The 20,879-nt window shown below is 45.3% G+C and overlaps 1 protein-coding gene across 9 annotated transcripts in view; it reads left to right on the top strand.

The window, feature by feature from the left end:
* The first annotated feature begins 19,917 nt into the window (after window positions 1-19,917).
* Window positions 19,918-20,879, top strand: part of RBM33 (RNA binding motif protein 33) — a 113,874-nt gene continuing 112,912 nt past the window's right edge. For 2 of the 9 annotated variants that reach the window (XR_009565217.2, XR_009565216.2), the window contains exon 1: window positions 19,918-20,292. Coding sequence is in view for 6 of the 9 variants with exons in the window: in XM_030854330.2 (XP_030710190.1) it covers window positions 20,250-20,292 (43 nt within the window). In the remaining 3 variants the exon portion in view is untranslated. The remainder of the gene's footprint in view (window positions 20,293-20,879) is intronic. The other 7 variants (XM_030854325.3, XM_030854324.3, XM_030854330.2 and 4 more) reach the window with 6 other exon arrangements.

The raw sequence follows: 20,879 nt of genomic DNA, 5'->3' as shown, positions 1-20,879 counted from the left end.
TGAGACACGCTTTGCAAGTAGAAACATGTGCACCCTCTACCCTCGAAGTTCCGAAGCGACGGTGTCTGAAGCGATCACAGTTTCTCTTTGTCGAGATGCCAGTCAGCTCCTCTCTCCAGAAGGTGGGAGCCTCTCTCGCCGCGGCACAGAGCAGGCAAGAGTCCTGAGACTGACTCATCTGTCGTGAGCACTGCTCCATTGCAAAGCTGTCCCTTAAAGTCCACCAGTGTCACCTTCGTCTCTCAGTCCCCACCCGGGTAGCTACGTCACAAAACAGTCACGGAGACACGTCCAGCTTTGGGACTTCTTCAGAACCGTGACGGCAAACCCGCGAATGCCCGTCACCACTGAGCTGCTGGGAACACCTGGACCTCGGGGTCCCACCGATTTAACTGGTGGCCGGGTCCTAGGACAGGGGCTCCTCGTGCACTGAAAACACATAAACGTTGCAACGCACGGTCTTACGTTGATTCTTTGGTTCCCAGGGCTCATTTCTGTTTTGTTTTAACAGCCATCTGATGGACTGGGTGCTCCTAATGAGAAATGCAGCCTTAGACGAAATAAACTATTAGGTTGAGAACTTGGGTGTCCAAACAGGCATATCTTTCTAAATTGCAAATTAGTAGCTGGTTCACAGACTTTAGCTGTGACAAGCATAACGCATTGTTTAAGTGGCCTAAATGGGTTTGTGTTGCTCTCATAGACCAGCCCCAATGCTCTCCCAGCAGGAAATCTATTGCCAAAAGAAAAAAAACATCTTTCTGACTGGAGAGGAAAAGAAAACTGCATCTTTCACCATATACTAAAAGGTAAATATCTGAGGAGTCACAGTTCCAGTTGCGAGTGACTGCAAAGTGTGTCTGCGTTTGCTCTAGTGTCGTCACTAGGACACCTACGCAAAACTTGTGTGAGAATAAAAGAGAATACGGGGTTGAAACAATTTTGTATTTCTAAGTACTTTTAAGATACTGGTGTGGGTGCACTGGAAAAATATGAATGATATGAAAAATGCATCAACTCCGTTATTTTATTTTATTTTATTTTATTTTATTTGGCTGCACTGCGTGGCAAGCGGGATCTTAGTTCCCCGACCACGGTTCAAACCCGCACCCCCTGCAGTGGAAGCTCAGGGGCCTTAACCACTGGACTGCCAGGGAATCCCTTCGTTATTTTAAATGAACAAACAGAGCTGATACTTAAAACAAAAATTACAAAGCATATTTCTCCCAGCTGAAAAAATTCCTTGGTAACGCAGTCAATCACGTTCTAACTTTAAATTATCCACTTCAGGCATTTGGAGTTTTGGAAACCGTGTTTTCTTAAAGCAGAGTGTCCTACATGGCATGGTTTGAACTCACCTACTCCACGCCCGTTTTCCCTTTGAATAAGTGGAAAAGAGAAAGTACACAGCATGTAATGCGATGACTCCTTTAGGAGTTCAAATTTCTCAACATTCCCTAAAGGACTATCCAAGGACCCTCTATAAAACATCAACAAGACCTGCAGATCTTCTCCTCCTCTTCGTCATCATCAAAGTGGTTACAATGTTTAGAAATGAGAGAAGAGAAGCAAATTGTGGATCTGGTTGGTTTTGGAGAATGTATTCAACCGTCAATCCAATTAACTGGCCATCTTTAACAACTTATGTTTATAAAATGCGTTACCTATTACCCAGACATATGAAACAGGCTTAAATCTTCAAACATAATTCAGTCCATGTTCTAAAAACAGGTCGTTTCTCGGGAAGCTGTCCACGTGCAGTGCTGATAGCCACCAGTGGGTACCATCCCCAAGGCTCACACACAAAAGTCGAGTCACGGAGAGGGAAATCCGGGCGGTGTTAGGTGCCTGCTGTGATATTGTCAGGACATCTGAGAAAGGCAAATTATGTTCTCTCTTTGTTTTTTCTTTCTAAACATATTTGACAACCGATCTCGTATTAACATTTGTGTTCTCTGAGATGATTCTTCTGTACACCATCTATGCTACTTCAGCACAAGGTATCAATCATGGATTAAGGACAAGGTCCTGTATAAAGAATATTTATTATGTCTGAATTGTCTCGAAAGCTTGGCATAGTAATTGAAAATTCAAAGGTCAAAAATGCTACTGTGTTTTTCTTGTTTTTCAAGAAATCAAGAGGGCAACAACACAGAGATTGATAGAAATACATTTTCCTTGTCTCTTTCGCACGTTATACTAAGTGGAAAAAGGTGTCAGGCTGTCAGGACTTTGTGATGTTTCCCACCTAACGGTGAATATGTCTTAGAATGCCTACTAATAGAGATACTGCCTTATAGGTAAAAAGACTAACAGACAAATCATGAAAGAGGTCATACGAAGGAATGTGAACATTGGAACGGCAATCAAATACAAATGAAAGCCCAACCTGAGATGTCATGATTCACCAATCAAATTATCACACACAGAAAATGTATTAATCACAAGTACTATATGAGAGAGGAAAAACTGATCAAATCTTTCCGGGAATCCAACCCAAGAAAAGAATCTCAAATCCAAAGATACATGAACGAAGTTGTTCATTCCAGCAGTACACATAATAGGAGAACACAGGACACATTCTAAATATCACCAACAGAACAGATAACTAAATTATAAAATAGCCACGTGATTATATAGATTTAGTCAATAATATAATGTCTATACATACTTTCAGAGATAAACATCAGAATAAGAGGTACAAACTACTATGTATAAATTAAATAAGCTACAAGGATATATTGTACAGCACAGGGAATATTTTACAATAACTATAAATGGAATATAATTTAAAAAATCATGAATCACTATGTTGTACACCTGAAACATAACATATTGTGAATCAACTGTACCTCAATAAAAAAAAGTAAATAAAAATCTCATGAGAGGACTTCCCTGGTGGCGCAGTGGTTAAGAATCCACCTGCTAATGCAGGGGACACGGGTTTGAGCTCTGGTCCGGGAAGATCCCACATGCTGCAGAGCAACTACGCCCATGCGCCACAACTACTGAGCCTGTACTCTAGAGCCCGTGAGCCACAACTACTGAGTCCGTGTGCCACAACTACTGAAACCCGCACACCTAGAGCCTGTGCTCCGCAAAAAGAGAAGCCACCACAATGAGAAGCCCACACACTGCAATGAAGAGTAGGCCCCGCTCGCTGCAACTAGAGAAAGCCCACCCACAGCAACGAAGACCCAACACAGCCAAAAATAGATAAATAAATAAATTTGTAAAAAAAAATTTAAAAAAATCTCATGAGAGAGAAAGAAAAATGAACCATAACTTGCACCATAATAAAAATGAACTCAAAATGGATCACAGACTTAAATGGAAGACCTAAAATCATAAAACATCTTTCTAGAAGAAAACATAGGAGAAAATCTTTGCAACTTTGGCTAGGCAAAGATTATGTAAGACCCAAAAACCATAACCCATAAAAGAAAAATGATTGATAAATTAGACTTCATCAGAATTTAAAACTTCTGATCTTTGAAAGATACTAATGATTATGGACAGACAAGCCACTGACTTGGAGACAGTATGTGCAAAACACATATGTGATAGAGTCTTGCTTCCATGACATGAAAAGAATTCTCAAAACTTGATAATATGAAACAACCCAAACTCAAAATAGGCACAAAGTTTGAACCAAGATATAGGGGTGACAAACAAGCACATGAAAAGATGCTCAATGTCCTTAGTCATAGCAGGGAAATGCAAATAAAACCATAATGAAACACCACTGTACGTCCACTAGAACGGTTAAAGACTTTTTTTTTTTTAACCTACAGTGCCAAGTGCCGGCAAGGATTCGAAGCGACTTCTTCTCTTGCAACCTGCTGATGAAATGCCAAGTGGCACGGCCGCTTCGGAAGCCAGCTTGGCAGTAGTTAAATGTATCCTCCTCGTATTACTCAGAAATGTCACTCCTACTTACCCAAGGGAAATGAAACTTACGTTCCCTCGAAAACCTGTCTGTGAATAGTGACAGTGCTTTATTCCTAATCACCCACAACTGGAAACAACCCAAATCAGGTGGGAGATGCATGAGGAAGTGGGGCCGTCTTTACAGTGGAATCCTACCCTACACTGGTCCATTCCACAGAGCACATGCTTCTCCCTGCCCTGGGCTACGTAAAAGGGCAGACCTAAGAGACTACGTATTGTATGATTCCATGTATGTGATTGCATTTATATAACATTCTGGAAAAGGCAAAATAAAGTCAAAAAGCAGATCAGTGGTTGCCAAGGACTGGGGGACGGGTGACCAAAAAGGGACAGGAAGGAATTGGGGAAGATTTGAAACTATTCTATATCTGATGGAGGTGGTGGTTATATAATTCTATGCATTTTTCAGAACTCGTAACTTGTAGACTAAACAGTGAATTTTTCTCTTTATTTTTATGAATAAAGTCTCATAATTTGGGAGAAGATGAAAAGGTTCTGGACATAGATGGTGGTGATGGTCGCACAACAATATGAATGTACTTAATGCTACTGAACTGTACATTTTAAAATGGTTAAAATGGAAAATTATGTTTTGTATATTCTACCCCTATAAAAATAAAGTTTCGGACTTCCCTGGTGGTGCTGTCATTAAGAATCCGCCTGCCAATGCAGGGGACACGGGTTCAAGCCCTGGTCCAGGAAGGTCCCACCTGCCGTGGAGCAACTAAGCCTGTGCACCACAACTACTGAGCTTGCGCTCTAGGGCCCACGAGCCACAACTACTGAAGCCCACGTGCCACAACTACTGAAGCCCGCGTGCAGAGAGCCCATGCTCCCCAACAAGAGAAGCCACGGCAATGAGAAGACCGTGCACCAACGAAGAGTAGCCCCTGCTAGCCGCAACTAGAGAAAGCCCACACGCAGCAACGAAGACCCAGCGCGGCCAAAAGTAACATAAAAATAAATAATATTTTAAAAAGTTTCATAATTGCTAGTCATTGATTTTTTAATATCCTATTTTACCTTTTGGTAGCAATTGTATTGTCAACTGAAAAAATACACAACATGAGAGTTCTAACTCAGTTTTATTTGGGGCAAAATGACGACTATAGCCTGGGAGACAGCATTTCAGATAGCTCTGAGAAACTGCTCCAAAGAGGTAGGGGGAGGTCAGTATACATGTGATTTTTGTGAAGGGGGAGTACATGCACTCAAGCACATATTTTTTTGCAGAAGGTTACTGCTGGTCACGAGGAGCAGACGTCACCATGAAGGATTTTGTGCTTTTCTAGATAGGAGGAGATGCAAGAATTGGGCTCATAAAATCTCCTCTTGAAAATATCTAACCATCTGAAGACCTGTCCTGACAGTTTTTCCCAGAGCACAGAGCACCTCATTCCTGATCTCCACCTGAACCCCTTTCCAGGGGGTGTTGAAGGTTAGCAGCTACAGCAGCACATGATTTAATCCTCGTAAAGGCAGATGGCAAGTGCCAATCTGTAGGTGACAGTATTTGAAGCACATTCATCTCCGTCACATTACCAGTCCTACACCATCCTAATGAAGCCCACTGGGCTTCAAGTGACCCCATTTTTAAAGTCAGGAAAGAGGTCCATGTAGGTGGTCTGATGACGTACGGCGAGCAGCCTGCGGTGGCGCCCTTGCCCTCGTGTTATCAGCATCCATCTGGCCATTTCACCTCCAGAAAGATAAGTGCTCCTTGCTTTTCCTTTGCTGAGTGACAGCAGAGGTGTTTCCTGAAGCTCCGTGCGGATTTTTGGAAAGAAGGCCAATTCGGTTACTAATTAATTTTATTCAGTAGCCCGAGCAGAGATCTGAGTCCACAAGATTCAAAGCTCACTTTTAACAACTGCCTCTGTTCCCTTGGTTTTCTGTTACACAGGAAACAAAAGTTTCACGATGTAATGCTTTAGCTAGGTGCAATGACCCTGATGGTGTGTATTCTGTTCTATACTATTTGGGGGTTTTTTTTAGGTGCTGATCACGACCCACTAAATTGACTTTATCATCCACCAATGAGTAGTGACCATGGTTTGAAAAACATCTGTAGTGAGCCTGGTGACACACGCTTTAGTGCCTCATTAACAGCTTTTGCAGGGGAAAGACTGATGTTTACACGAAGGACCCTGTTCATCTATTTGTGAACTGAATATACTTTAAAAGTTAAAAACTATTGAAAAGAAGTCCTTACCTTTTAGATCGTCGTTTCCTACTCCTGTGACCAGCACTGCGGCTACTCCAACCATATAATGACCTTGCTGTTTCTCACGCCTCCACCCACCATCCTGCCTCAGGGCCTTTGCACAGGCTCTTCCTTCTGCCTGAAGCATCTTCCCCCAGATATCCCGTGACTAGGCCCTCACCTCCTCCAAGTCACCTTCTCAGTAAGTCCCTCCCTGACCACCAGTTTGAAACAGCAGCCACATTCTCAGTTAGCCTTGCCTTGCTGTTTTGGTCCTATTCATGCATGTTCACCTTCATTATTTAGTAAATTTATGTATTGCTTATTGTCTGTTTCTCCCAGTTAGACTATAACTCCAGAAAGGCAGGGATCTCTGCCTTTTCTTCGCGAACACATTTCACCCGGAACGGAGCAGCGTCTGGCCGATGTTTAACACCGGCTGATGGAATCTCTCAAATATTTTCTACAAATTAGAATGAATTGATGGCAAGCTTTTCATTGTGTCTGGTCTGGTGAAGAGGAGCTGGGCGCATGGTCCTGGGTCCCACCCATACCCCCCACCCGCAGACCCAGGCTGATATGATGATTCCCAGAGTGTAAGCCTCAGAGGCACCTGCAGCAGAATCAGTCATCATGCTTACTGAACATACAGATTCCTAGACCCCACCCAGACCTGCTGACTTCGACTATCTGATGGCAGGACCAGCAGTTGTATTTTAAATAAGTCCCAACCCCCACTAGCTAGCTGTTTGGACTTGGAGGTTATCAGCATGCTGCCAGACCAGCCCGGACCGTGTACACTCTGCTAGCAATAGCTAGACGCTGATGGCGATGGCGGTGCTGGTGAAGGTGGTGCTGGTGGTGAAGGTGGTGCTGGTGGTCGTGCTGGTGGTCGTGGTGGTGGTGGTGCTGCTGCTGCTGGTGGTGGTGCTGGTGGTGATGGTGGTGGTGATGGTGGTGGTGCTGGTGGTGATGGTGCTGGTGCTGGTGGTGGTGATGGTGCTGGTGGTGGTGATGGTGCTGGTGGTGCTGGTGAAGGTGGTGATGGTGGTGAAGGTGGTGCTGGTGGTGGTGCTGGTGGTGATGGTGGTGGTGGTGATGGTGGTGATGGTGATGGTGGCGGTGGAGCTGGTGGTGTTGGTGTTGGCAGTGGTGGTGGTGTTGGCAATGGTGGGAATAATCAGGCTGCAGGTTGGTCGATACCTACCCAATGTCAAGCACCACCTAAGTGCATTAGCTCATTTCATCCTGTCCATAAGCCAGAGGTCAGCACCATTATTACCCACCAGAAATCTGAGGACAGGGGTGCAGAGAGGAGGGGTGTAGGTGATTTGCTTGGGGTTATGGGCTGGTGAAAGGAAACCCAGTTGTAGCTGGTCTGGTTTCCTGACTGTACTATTTCACTGCCTACAGTGTGGTTCAAACTGCTATTTCTTTAAAATGCAAATAAAGAAACCTTATTTTTCTCATCTAGTAGGCCAAAAAGAAGAAATCTACAAGTAGGTCAAATAAAATCAAGCAGGAATTGCTCAAAGAAGGTCAGTTTTTGTAAATTCCCACTGAACCCACAAGAGGTGGTCTGCGCCTCCTGGGTCTCCCTCCCCTTGTCTGTGGCACCGCAGGCAGGCAGGAAAGATGCCTCGTGCGCCCTGGGCCCTGCTGGGCCATCCTTGGGGCCCGGGGAGGAGCCCTGCGGCCAGGCCGCCTGTGCCTTTCCGGGGAGACCGCAGGCTGCTTCAGCTCCCCGCCATTATGTGAGCCGACACCTGGGCCTCAAGCCTGAACAGACCCTGCCCGGACACCCCTGCTCATCTTCACACCTCAGGGTCACCTGGGAGCACAGGCCAGCACTGGCTCGGCCCCTCAGGCGCAGCTGCTTTAAACTTCCCAAGGGCAAGCTCTCCGTCTGGGGTGACAGAGGAGCACCCCCGCTGCACGTGTGCTTCCTGTCTCCCCCTGCTCTCCAGACCCCACCCCTGTGGCCCTGGACTTCGCTGAGGGACACCTTAAAAGTGCTCGGGACAATTTCAATAAACATGTCCCTTCAACCTCCCTTTGAAGTCTTCATATCCACGCTTGCGGTTTTATGTTTAAATAGGGCACATGGCCTGTGGGCTGAGTGCTGTGTTAACAGCATGGAATTGTGAAAGCGTGTGTCCAGATCGGGCTTAGAAGGAGGACATCCCTGGCACTGCCTAATTGCCATCTGTTTCTACCATTCTGCAGGAGAGCTTCAAAGATAATGGCATTTATTCTGGAGTATTTACTCCACTGTTTGGGACAGTGATATGTAAATGGTCCAGCCAGGGCACTGCCCATTACAGCTTTCACGTCTCAGAGAGTTCTTTGTGCTCCCAACGTGAGCTGACAGCTACAAAGGTAGAGGTGAGTTTCCAATGAAAACAGCCGAAGGAGCAGACTGCAGACCATCACCTACCCAAGGAGGAGGGATGGCATCGCTGACAGGTCCCGGACACTAAATAACACAGGGCACCAGTGCACAGGAAAGAGGGAAACTGTGTGTGTGTGTGTCTACACAGGGAGCTCCTCTTATCTAAGAAGTAAGGAGAATAAGAAAACATACGAATTGTCTGTTGCAAAAAAGACACCCAGAGAAGGGGAATCAGGAAACATTATAGAGGATGGTGAGCATGGAGTGCAAAAGACGGGGGAATGCAAAGCGGGTGTCAGGGACACACCTCTCTGAATATACCCTTTGTATGGTTCTGACGGGTTAGAACCAAGTTAATGTTTCACATTATTCGATCAGTAAGGAGGGAGGGAGAACTCCAATGAGATACACACAGAAACAGAAGAACCAAATAGTGTGTTACACATAAATAACATAGCAGCACAGAGGAGGGTGGGCAAGGAAAGAACTACAACTACATTCTTTCTCTCATCTCTCTGTCTTGTCAGATCTGGCTGCTATAATAAAGAACCTCCAACCTGGGCATCTTGAACAATAGACATTTATTTCTCTCAGTTCTGGAGACTGGATGTCCGAGATCGAAATGTCGGCAGAATGGGTTCTTGGCGAGGACCCTCTTCCGCCTTTCAAACGGCCGCCTTCTTGCTGTGTGTTCACATGGCAGAGAACACATGTCATGTGCTCTGCAGTCTCTTCTTGTAAGAGCGCTGATCCGTCATGAGGGATCCACATTCATGACCTCATCTAAACCTGATCACTCCCTAAAATTCCATCTCCTAACACCATCACACTGGGGGGTAGGGTTTCCACATAGGAATTTGGGGGCAGACACAAACATTAGCTCTATAACATACTCGAAAGCTAAAGGCAAGAGGATACGGATCCAACTTGAAAGCTTTTCTTATGGCCAAATCTATGACAATTTGAACATAATAAGTAATGATAATAATAGATTATAATCTGTAGAATAGAATATAAATTCATGAGTCCATACTGATATAAATAAATAATTGAATAAATAAATGAATAGGAAATAGTGAAAGCTCTTCTTACAGTAGTATTACAAGTGATGAATGCAGAATTGTGGACTTAGAAAAGCATCAGTTACCACCCAACATCATCAGAATCAATTCGGGCAAGAATAATCAATGAATGTAAACTAGTGGGCGATGTTTGAATAGAAACAGAATATTTACATAGTCTCAAAGTAACTCCTTATGAGACACTTACCAATCGCAAAGGGAAGAAGAATGGTACAGTGGAGAAAACTGGTAGGCATCTCTAGGGGTGGACCAGCTGGGCGGTTTCCTGAGGTGTCAATCTACACACAGAGAGACCCACTAGAAATGTAGAAGGGTGGCAAAAAGTATGTTTACTAGAATTCCACTGAAGAACAATACTATTTGTGGATAGAAATATACTCCAAGCTTCTCCCTCCCCAACCCAGAAGACTAGGAAAGGCAGCCCCTGACGGGAAGTGGGGCAGGGGTGGCTGTAAACACCAGAGGAGAAGCCGACTGGCCGCTTTCACATCTCCACCGTGCAGACCTCTGTTCCTTCTTTCAATATATTATTTTTAAGCATTAAAAATATTGGGTCACACCTACTGTACAGCACAGGGAACTATATTCAATATCTTGTAAAATAACCTATATTGAAAAAGATAGTGAAAAAGAATAGATATGTGTGTGGAGATTCTTGACAGCAGGACAAATTCTTAGTTGACTTCCCATTTTCACACCTATCCAGGTGCTTGTCACGTAAGCACGTGCTAGCAGATGTGCAGGTGTGCAAACTCTTTTGTTTTTTCTTCCGATGGACAAAATTTGGACCTTAATTTTTTTTATCAGTTTTCCCCAGAGAAAAACCTGAATGCCCTATTTTGGGATTACTTTTGAGTTGGAAGGAGATTTAACAAATCTTTAGTTTAAAAAGTGAGATGGAACAATACAACTTTCCTGCAAAACTGAAACCAACCTAGAGAAAGTTCTTAGGCAGTTTTGATTCAATAGAATCTCTCTTTTTTGATCAGTTGCATCTCAAACTAGCCTTAAAAATCAGCAAACAGTTGATAAATCAACAGTGTGATGAGTTGTCTTCATTCTCTTTCTATATTGAACTCAAAAAACAATTTCTAATAGAATATTACTTTTTGATTTTCGAGTGTTAAAAATTTCAGACTAATAAATCTGATGCTTTTTGATATTTATAATGACAAATGCTTACAAATAAAACTGTTCAATGGAAAATAAAATATTGTAATAGGAAAGAAGTCACAGAATTCAGAGGATTCTACTACCATACAGATATGGAACAAAAACCTGGTTTATCATGATGTAATCTTTCAGACATACAATACCTTGTAGAGACTGAAGTTTGAGACACACCTAGCATAAAATACATGGACCCTGTGACTGTGCAGTCCTTTCCCCTGTGCCCTACCAGGAATATTTATCTTGCATGGGCACATCTTTATACCTTGGCTTTATATGAAAGTTTTCTCTGTATACGTATTTTCATCTTTATTCATTTTTTGTTCGACACTCTGATCTGAGGTCTTTCCATTTTGGCATGCATAGCTCTGGTTCACCATTTTCACTTTGTGAGTATATCACAATCTATTTTTCTATTCTTTTTCAAAATGTGCGTTTGGATACGGTGTTTGTTTTGTGTTTTTATTCGTTTGGGAGCTTTGTTTGGTTTTGCTATAATCAACAATGCTGCAAGCATGTTCTGGTTCTTAATGCACACGTGTGAGCATTTCTTTAGGGTGTGTACCAGCAGGGAGATTGCTGGATAGGAGAGCATGCTCTGTTCTTCACTAATTAATAACTTTACTAGATATTACCAGTCACTCTGCAGAATGGTTGCTCTACATTATGCTTCTGTCGGCACCCGCGGCCTCACCAGCACTTGGTATTGTCCAGCTTTTAAATTTCTGCCAATCTGATGGGTGTGAATTTGTTTCAATTCTTATACTCCCTTACACAGAGCGAGGCTTCCCAGCTTCTCGTATTGTCATTAGCCATTTGAGAGTCCTCATCTGTCATCTGTGTGTTTATATCCTTTGCCTATTTTTCTATTGGGCTATTTGTTTTTATTATCGTTACCAATTAGTGTGTATATATGTGTACTCTGGGTACTAGTACTTTGTTAGTCATACATGTTGCAAATATTTTTTCCTAGTTTATAGTGTGTCTTCACATTTAAGTGACATTTTTAAACAACGGAGCAGTTTCAAATTTTATTGAGCTCCAATTTACCAGTGTCTGCCTGTTTTTGTTTTATATTACGTTTTTTTAAATTCTTTAAAAAAAATCCTCATTTACCCACTGAATTGATATAATTCTATGAGGCAAACATTTATCAAAGCATTATTATTTTTCCTTAAGTTCCAATGTAGGTCAATGAGAGTTTTTTGTTTTTGGCTGCATTGGGTCTTCGTTGCTGTGCGTGGGCTTTCTCTAGTTGTGGAGAGCGGGGGCTACTCTTTGTTGTGGTGAGCGGGCTTCTCATTGCGGTGGCTTCTCTTGTTGCGGAGCACGGGCTCTAGGCGCGCAGGCTTCAGTAGTTGCGGCTCGTGGGCTCTAGAGCGCAGGCTCAGTAGTTGTGGCGCACGGGCTTAGCTGCTCCGCGGCATGTGGGCTCTTCCCGGACCAGGTATCGAAACTGTGTCCCTTGCATTGGCAGGTGGATTCTTAACCGCTGCATCACCAGTGAAGTCCTGGTCAATGAGAGATTTATTAGTGGCTTTTCCAATGCTTGCACTTAGATTATCTTCATAATCAGTCCTATAATTGTCTAAATGTTAACACTAACACTTTCTAGCAGCAAAATCTTTTTATAAGTGTTTTTCAGTTAAAACAAGATATCCTATCTGGAAGTGATCTTTTTTAAAAAGAAGATCTTTTAAGTGCTTAGGTATCTAATTCAATACTGAGGACCTGAAAAGTAACAATGGCTTAGCATATGCTCTCGGATTACCCATAAATCCGGGCACTGCTCCCCTAGATCCGCCCAGGCTGCTATTCCCTGAATGCCTCCCTTTCTTCCAGCTACTCCTCCAATTGCCTGCTGTTGTTTTCACTCCCAGCACTTAGTGTAGTAGTTTATAAACGGAAGGTGGTAAATGAAAAATTGAACAAACATTTGGTGTACGCCACTTGGACAGGATTGTTTAGATTTCATACAGCTGGTAAATATCTATCTACAGCTCAGAAAGCAGCGATCCACATTCTCTTCATTTTCTGCTGGTGAAGATTCCATCCTTTGCGTAGTACAATATGTTAGCTTGACTTTGAAGTCGCGAGAAATTATTTTTGGACTCTGTCATTCCTGCCTCTTCCTTCCCCTCTTCTGAGCCCGGGGCTCCTGCCGTGGGAAGGCCATGGCCACTGACATCTTTCAGGCCACACTGTCCCAACGTCATTGCGTGAAAAACTATCCCCCCCCGCCACCAGCCACTGTGTGCAGCGTCCTGAGGGCCCCGGCTTGGGTTACATACCCACCCCCGCGGACAGTCTCGAAGGTGGTAGGAGGGGGAGAGTGACTTCAGTTCTATTATACAGAAGCTACAGGAACTTCATAGCGCACTTTCTGTGCTCATGGTACGGCACTAGATGCCTTTTATGCATAAATGAGGAAATGAAGGTGCAGACATGTAAGTGGCTGCCGTCAGGTTAGACACCATAAAAGTCACCCCAAAATGCTCAGGGCTCCCACGGAGGTGTGGCTTCGTGAGATTTCTCACTAGTCACAATGATGAACAGCAGTTTTAATTTTTAGTTGCAATAATCAACAACCATATTTCTTTTTCCAATCTACAGTCAGTACTCGAGGAACTAAATTTATGCGTATCAGAACGACAGCGCCAGCTATGGAACGCGGGGATCTCTAATTTCCTTCAGTAAGAATGTGTTTTAATGATTTGGTCTTGGAGCTTCACTCCGGGACCGGGCTGTCCTCGCGTCAACCACACAGAGCTGTTGGCTCATGCCAGACGGGGACACCCTGGGGCAGGGCAGGATCTTGGTCATTTTGGCGCCTCCACTGCCCAGCCCCAGCCTGGCACACCTGCGCACGTGGTGGCTGGGTGGGTAGCTAATGTTAATGGGAAACGAATAAGCCAGAAACTTGGGTCCTTTGCCCTCTGGAAGGTAACCCCGAAGTGAGGAGAGCGCACACAAGCAACTACTTATCAGTTGGTATAATGGGGGAGGGAACGGAAGAATGACGAGCATTCGGACAGGACAAATCATTTGGACTTGGAAAGGTAAAACAACGTTAGCAAGAAAAAGATGGGAGCCTGAACTCACATCGGAAGCAGAATGTGTAGCATGGACAAGTGGTGAAAGATGAGCTATGTTCCTAAGCGGCGAGGAGAATTAATTTAGAAAGTTAATATTCCCACTTTCAGGAGCACTATTTTTCTTTTTGTTTTTACACAACTCTCAGTTTCGTTATTCACATTATGCAGTGACTTCACACAGCTCTCCACAACATGGGGGAGGATCAGACTGGAATCTCTCCTGGGTAGACCGCTGAGGTAGTGAGGAAATCTTGTGGGCTTGGTCTTATTCTCTGTTAAAACAGTGAAGGAAGGTGGCAACAAGGTTGGGGGACCAGCCACTGCCATCTGTGACTCCCACGAGCACTGTCCAGAGTAACACTTTAAACATGCTTCTGAAACACGACAGAAAACACCAACGATGTGTGTGTGTCACACAAGTCACCATTCGCAAAAAGGATGAAATCGTGTTTCAGAAACCATCCTGGTGCGAGTGTAGTTTCATTAGCAGATTTATACTTAAGAAGTGGGATACTTTTTGGTGAGGACCTTATGCTAGAATTGAGAATCAGGCTTACCGTTGCTCTGTAATCAATTATCAGTTACCATTTAGGCTTATACTTAAATGCAACTGAAATTCAAGCAAACAGTGAAACTCAAGAGCTTGGATTTGCATACTACTGCACAGTTGCTTGTTCAGGTGTGTATTTAACATCTCTTCATATTCCAGTTGCCATTACTAAATGCATTATTTGACATCTTAAATTGAAAATCATTCAATTCATATGGGATATTTTAGTCTTATCAATATGCATTACGGTGATATCCTTTGAACATCTTTATAAAGAAAATGTTCCTAATAACAAAAGAAAAAAATAGGCTAAGAAAAAAAAACACCATAAAAAGAAAATTAACTACGTTGAAAGTAATAACTGAGAAGTAAAATATAGGATATATGATTATGAAGTTTCTTTCTTTGTAAGCAACAGTAATGCATCCCTCGAAAGGATCATACAGCAGGTTATTTGTTGTAGCCACAGCTACCTTCTTTGCACCCAAAGCTCCCAAGTCCTCCAGTGATGCCTCGTGCTGGAATGAGGGCTGGGGTGCCGAGATGTGTCTGTTTGTCCCCTGGGTTGGGGTCTTCTCTTTGCACTGCACTCCCTGGAGAATGTCTTTGCAGCTCTCCCAACTGTATTCCACTGTTAGTTTTATTTGACGTCTGTTGGGCTGGTGGCAGGAGGTGCGAGAGGGGAAATCCGATGTTCTCTGTCAGCCTCTTTGGGCCGGCACAGCGTCCTGCCCCGGGTCTCAGGGTGTGGACTCCAGTATCCCTGCTTCCACCTGTCGTCTGGGCTCCCCTGTGAGCTGTCCCCTTCTCAGAGTAGAAATGGCTTCCCCATTGTCCCCAGGCCACCGTTTTTGTTGCTTTTCCCTGTGAAGATGACAGCTTATTTTTATTATTTTTTATTATTATTATTATTTTGCAGTACGCGGGCCTTTCACTGCTGTGGCCTCTCCCGTTGCGGAGCACAGGCTCTGGACGCGCAGGCTCAGCGGCCATGGCTCACGGGCCCAGCCGCTCCGCGGCATGTGGGATCTTCCCGGACCGGGGCACGAACCCGTGTCCCCTGCATCGGCAGGCGGACTCTCAACCACTGCGCCACCAGGGAAGCCCTATGGCTTACTTTCAGAGGGAAGATGAGGAGGGGTGTGCTCGGGACTCTGCCCATCTTCCCAGTCAGTGCCTGGTGGGGTTCATGGAGAAGAAGCTTGCAAGACGGTGCAGGTCTCTCTGCCTGTGCAGCCCTAAGGGGCTTCACGCTCTCATGCTAGCCCGCACGTGGCCTTTAGATGTCACTGAACATTTTTAGCTGAATCTTAGTTCCAGCTTCTATGGCATCCGGCCTTGTCTGTCCCAGGTAAGCAAAGGCTCAGGTCCTGCTTTTCTTTGCAGACGTCTGTCTTTCTCTTGATTTCCAGTTGGTTGCTCTGAAATCTTTTTTTTTTTGTGGTACGCAGGTCTCTCACTGTTGTGGCCTCTCCCGTTGCGGAGCACAGGCTCCGAACGCACAGGCTCAGCGGCCATGGCTCAGGGGCCCAGCTGCTCCATGGCACGTGGGACCTTCCCGGACCAGGGCACGAACCAGTGTCCCCTGCATCGGCAGGCGGACTCTCAACCACTGCGCCACCAGGGAAGCCCGCTCTGAAATCTTTTAATTCTCTCATTAAAGGCTCGAGGACATTGAAGGTGGTTGTAATTTTTCCTTGTTGTGAGCTTGGGAGTGATGCTCTTTCCAGCTCTCTCTGTCTCTCAGATGAAACTGGAAATTTCTAATCTGCTTTTATTCCTATCCACAGAATATTTAATTTCAAATATTGCATTTTTCAGCTCTAGAAGTTCCACTTATATCTTCCATTTCCTTCCTCATCATGGGCCCATTTTTCCTTAAATCCCTGAGCACGTTTATAATTGTTAGAAATCCCTGGCCTGCTAATTCGGTCACCTGTGTTTCTATTGATTAATTTTTCTCTGGTATTGGTCATATATTCCTGCTTCTTCCCTTCACTAGTAGTTTTTTTTTTTTTTAAATTAAATGCGACTATGTGAATTTTACTTTATTGAGTGCTGGGTTTGTTTTTCTTTAAAGAAAAATGAAGTTTGTTCCGGTAGGCCATTAAATTACTTGCTGATTAGCATAAACTATTTCGAGAGTTGTTTTAAAGCTTTGTTAGGAGATTCTAGCACTGGTTTGTCCTAGTCCTAATGCATTGGCCCTTCTTGGGTCTCTCCTGAATGTCCTGGGTGGTCAGCCAGGATCATCCACTCTGGGTGGTTGAAGGTCAAACATCTCCCAGGCTCTGTGTGAGCTCCGGGAATGGTTCCACTTACAGCTTTCTGGTTGTTCTGGTCCTCTGTTTATCCTCATGGGATTCTGCCCTGCAGCAGCACATTCAAGGTGTCCCTGTGTGGATTTCTGGAGCTCTTCTTCAGCATAGCTCCATCATTTCCACTACCACCTCCCCACAATGCCCCATGTTAGGCCCTCTAAATTCTGGTCTGTCTCCTCAAGTCTTTAAGACAACTGCGTTTCATGTGTGTTTCCCCTCCTGCCTCATGATCCAGAAAGTGTTCCCAGGCAGAAAGCTGGATGATTGTTGAGGCCCGCTTCATTGGTTTCCTTTCTCTCAGTGACCACAGGCCTGTACTGCCTGTGGCCCAACATTGGAAAGCAGTTTTGTTTTCTCAAATTTGTCTACTTTTCAAGTTACGATATAAGGGCAGTCTGTCCCAGCATCTTCATCATGACCAGAGGTGGCAGTTTCTTTATGGTTGTTTCAAGATCTCCTTTGTGGATGCGGTTCAGTTTCACCACATATGTATAGGTGTGAACTTATTTTTCTTGCTTGATATTTGTTATGCCTCCTGTATTTGTGGGTTTATATCTTTCACCAGTTCTTAGAAGTTCTCAGGAATTATCTTTTCAAACATTGTCTCTTTTCCATCCTCTTTTTTACCTACTTTTTGGAACTGCAATTTGACATTCTCATTCCAACCTCCCAATTTTGAAATCTCTCAGTCATATTGTCCCTCTGCTCCCCCACTTTTGTGGCATATTTTGGGAAATCTTTTCCTACCTGCCCGTAATTCTAAAATTCTCTCAACTGTCTCTTATCTGTTTAACTTTTCTTTTGCATTTTACTTCAACAATGAATTTTTTTAGTTTTATTGAGGCATAATTGATGTACAAAAAACTGCACATATTCAATGTACACAATTTGATGTGTTTGGATATGGGTATATACCAGTGATGCCACAATTAAAGTGGCATTTAAAAAAATTATTTATTTAATTTATTTATTTTTGGCTGCGTTTGGTCTTCATTGCTGCACGTGGGCTTTCTCTGGTTGCAGTGAGCAGAGGCTACTCTTCGTTGTGGTGCGCAGGCTTCCCATTGCGGTGGCTTCTCGTTGCGGAGCACGGGCTCTAGGCGCACGGGCTTCAGTAGTTGTGGCTCGCAGGCTCAGTAGTTGTGGCACACGGGCTTAGTTGCTCCACAGCATGTGGGATCTTCCTGGACCAGGGCTCGAACCCGTGTCCCCTGCATTGGCAGGCGGATTCTTAACCACTGTACCACCAGGGAAGCCCTAAAGTTGCACTTTTAAACAATGTTCTCTTTGGTTCTTTTTTGTTGTGAAGCAGTGGAAAACAATTTTTGATTTTATAGAAACATTTAATATAGAGTAAAATTAAAACCCTTTTATTACGATCCATTTGAGAATAAGTTCCTGACTTGAAGCCCCATCACCCCCAAGTACCTTTGTAAGAGGGAAGAACAAATCTGACTCCATATTGGATCTGTTTCTTTTACTTTAACCTTTGTATTCTATTGCTTTTGCTACACATTAAGAATGTTGCCTATAGCCTGAACTATACAGGGTAGCCCATTCTCAGGGCTCTGACCTTTAAAGGTATAACAATTTTCCATTCATCTAGAATGAAAACGAGATAAAAAGTTGCAGAAGAGAGAATAACATTTGTCTTGTTGGAGGTTTATACGGACATTGTGACCAGACCTCTGTGGACAGCTGCAAGAAAAAAGGATTCTGGCCCAAGAAGGTTGCAGTAATCAACCACACCCCCACCCCTTTAATATAAAAGAAGCCTGAATTCTAACTCAGGTAAGATGGCTCTTTGGGACGCTAGTCCATCATCTTCTTGGTCATCTGGCTTTCTGAGTAAATTCACTATTCCTTGTCTCAACACCTCATCTCTCAATTTATCGGCCTGTCCTGCAGTGAGCAGTATGAACTTGGATTCCGTAACACTTAGTATTTTCTACAAAGACTTTCTTCCTGCATATCACCTACAATCATCAAAATAAGGAAGTTAATTCTGCTATATAACTCCCATCTTATCTTCAGACTTCATCAATTTTTGCAACTTGTCCCAATAATACTCATTACAGTGAAATGGTCCAGTTCAGAACCATGCATTGCATTCTGTCATGCCGTTTTTTTCCTTCAGTCTGAAACAGTTCCTCAGTCTTTCCTTGACTTTCATAACTTTAACACTTTGGAAGACTAAAGGACAATTGTCTTGTAGTATGTCCCTCACTTTTTTTGTCCTTACTTCTTCAGGATTAGGTTCAGTTAGGTATCTGTGACAGGATCAGCACGTAAGTGATGCTGTTTCTCCCTATTGCATCTTTTCAGGTGGCACACAATTTTGATTTATCCCATTACTGAAAATGTTTACTATCATCAGTTTAGGTGGAGTTTTGTAGGCTCTTCCACGAGAAATTATTCTTTTCTACTAATACGCCAGCGCCCACGTATACTGCTTGCAGATCTGGAATCATATGAAGTCATTGGACACCTCTGCGCCTTTGCTCAGCCTTCTCTTTCTACCTAAAACGACCCTTTTCTCTCCCCATAACCCCCACACTCCTTGTTTTGGAACCAACGTCTGTAGCTTGTGGGTACGTAAAGGCCTAATTACATTCACCCCCCCTCCCCCCCAAAGGCCAACAAGTCATAAGTCGTCTTCGGACGCCTTATCCTGAGAAGCCCTCACTCTTCTCAGCATTACTGTCTGGTCCCCTTTCTGTTACTCATTAGCATCTTGCTCTCCACCTTTGTCGCTGCTCAAACGCAAATTCTCCCACACTCTTTCCGCGACGTCTGTCTTAGGGCCGTACCGGCTCAGCGCACCCGCCTCTGCCCGCAGTCCGCATGCCCGGCACCTCCCGGCCCGCCCCAGGCGCGCTCGCTCCCCGCGTCGGTCCACCGCTCAGTTACTCCGCCCCCACCGCGCGCCGCACAGTCTGAACACAGAAACCAGGCTCAGCTCCCACTGCGGGGCGCGGGTCCGCTCCCTCCCCTTTCCAACGAGACTTCCGCCGGCCGTAAAGCTCGGCGCCAACTGCTGCAAAGCGCCTTGCGACAGAGCCCGGGGCCGAACTACAGCCGGTAACCGCCCCCGCGTTAAACAGTAGGCTATCAGGAGCCGAGGAAGGCGGCCGCTCGCGTGTTTGATTTCCGCGCTCGGCCTGCGTTCCCCGGAGGTGGCTCGGAGCCGCCGCGGCCAGGAGGGGAGGGCCCGCGCCGGCGCCTCCCGGCCGCCATCATCCCGGCGTGCACCGCGGCGGCGGGCCGAGCCGGCCGCCATGTTGCGATAGTTTGTTGTTTTCTTCCTGAAGAGGAGCAGGCGGTAGGGCCAGCAACCCGCCGGCCGCGCAGCCATCCACCCCCAGGCCCGGCCCGCTGCCCCCCGTGTCTCGTCCCCCGCCGTGCGTCTCCAGGCCCCGGCTGGCCCGGCGGCCCCCACAGCTGGCTTGGTGGGGCGAGGCTGAAGGCCGGGCCCAGCGAGCACTATGGCGGCCGCCCTGGGAGCGGGCGGAGGAACCGGCGCTGGAGGTAAGTGAGCGGCCCCGCGAGGGAGGCGGCGGCGGGGGGGCAGCGGGCCGCTCCTGGCCGTCTTTGTGCTCTCGTGTCCCTGCCTTCACGGCGGTGAGGGCTCAGGCTCACCGGAGGCGGCGGGCGGCCTGCGCGGGGGCGGGGTGACAGCGCCCGCCCCCGGGCCCTTTGCGGGAGGGTCGCGGCCCAGGAGGTGTTGTCCTGTTGGGCTCCGGGTGGTTGACAGCCCTGCATTAGACTCATCTACGTGAGGGGATGTGTTTGTGCGGAGTTTCGGAGAGCAAGGAGTCTGAAAAAAATAACCTCCCCGAGCTGGTCTCGTTTTCCATGAACTCCTTAGTGGTCTGATACCGACCCATTAGGGCTTCGTGATCAGCGTCCTAAGAGATAGAAACGGGGCCGAAAAGGGTCAGGTACTGATGCAGTTCCTCTGGGTAGTTTGTCTTGTTTTCCTAGCGTAGATGAGTTCGATAGGGGACCTAACTCAAAACAGATTTCAGGTCAAATCACTTTCTGGTTGAAATCACATTTTGTTGATTGAGGTTTTTTTTTTTTTTAACGTGAGAAAAACACTTGAAAGTGACTTT

The sequence above is a fragment of the Globicephala melas genome, chromosome 9 (assembly GCF_963455315.2).
Source record: "Globicephala melas chromosome 9, mGloMel1.2, whole genome shotgun sequence".
NCBI classification, from domain to species: domain Eukaryota; kingdom Metazoa; phylum Chordata; class Mammalia; order Artiodactyla; family Delphinidae; genus Globicephala; species Globicephala melas.
Note: the sequence above shows the minus strand (reverse complement) of the source record. Positions and strands in the feature narration are given on the sequence as shown.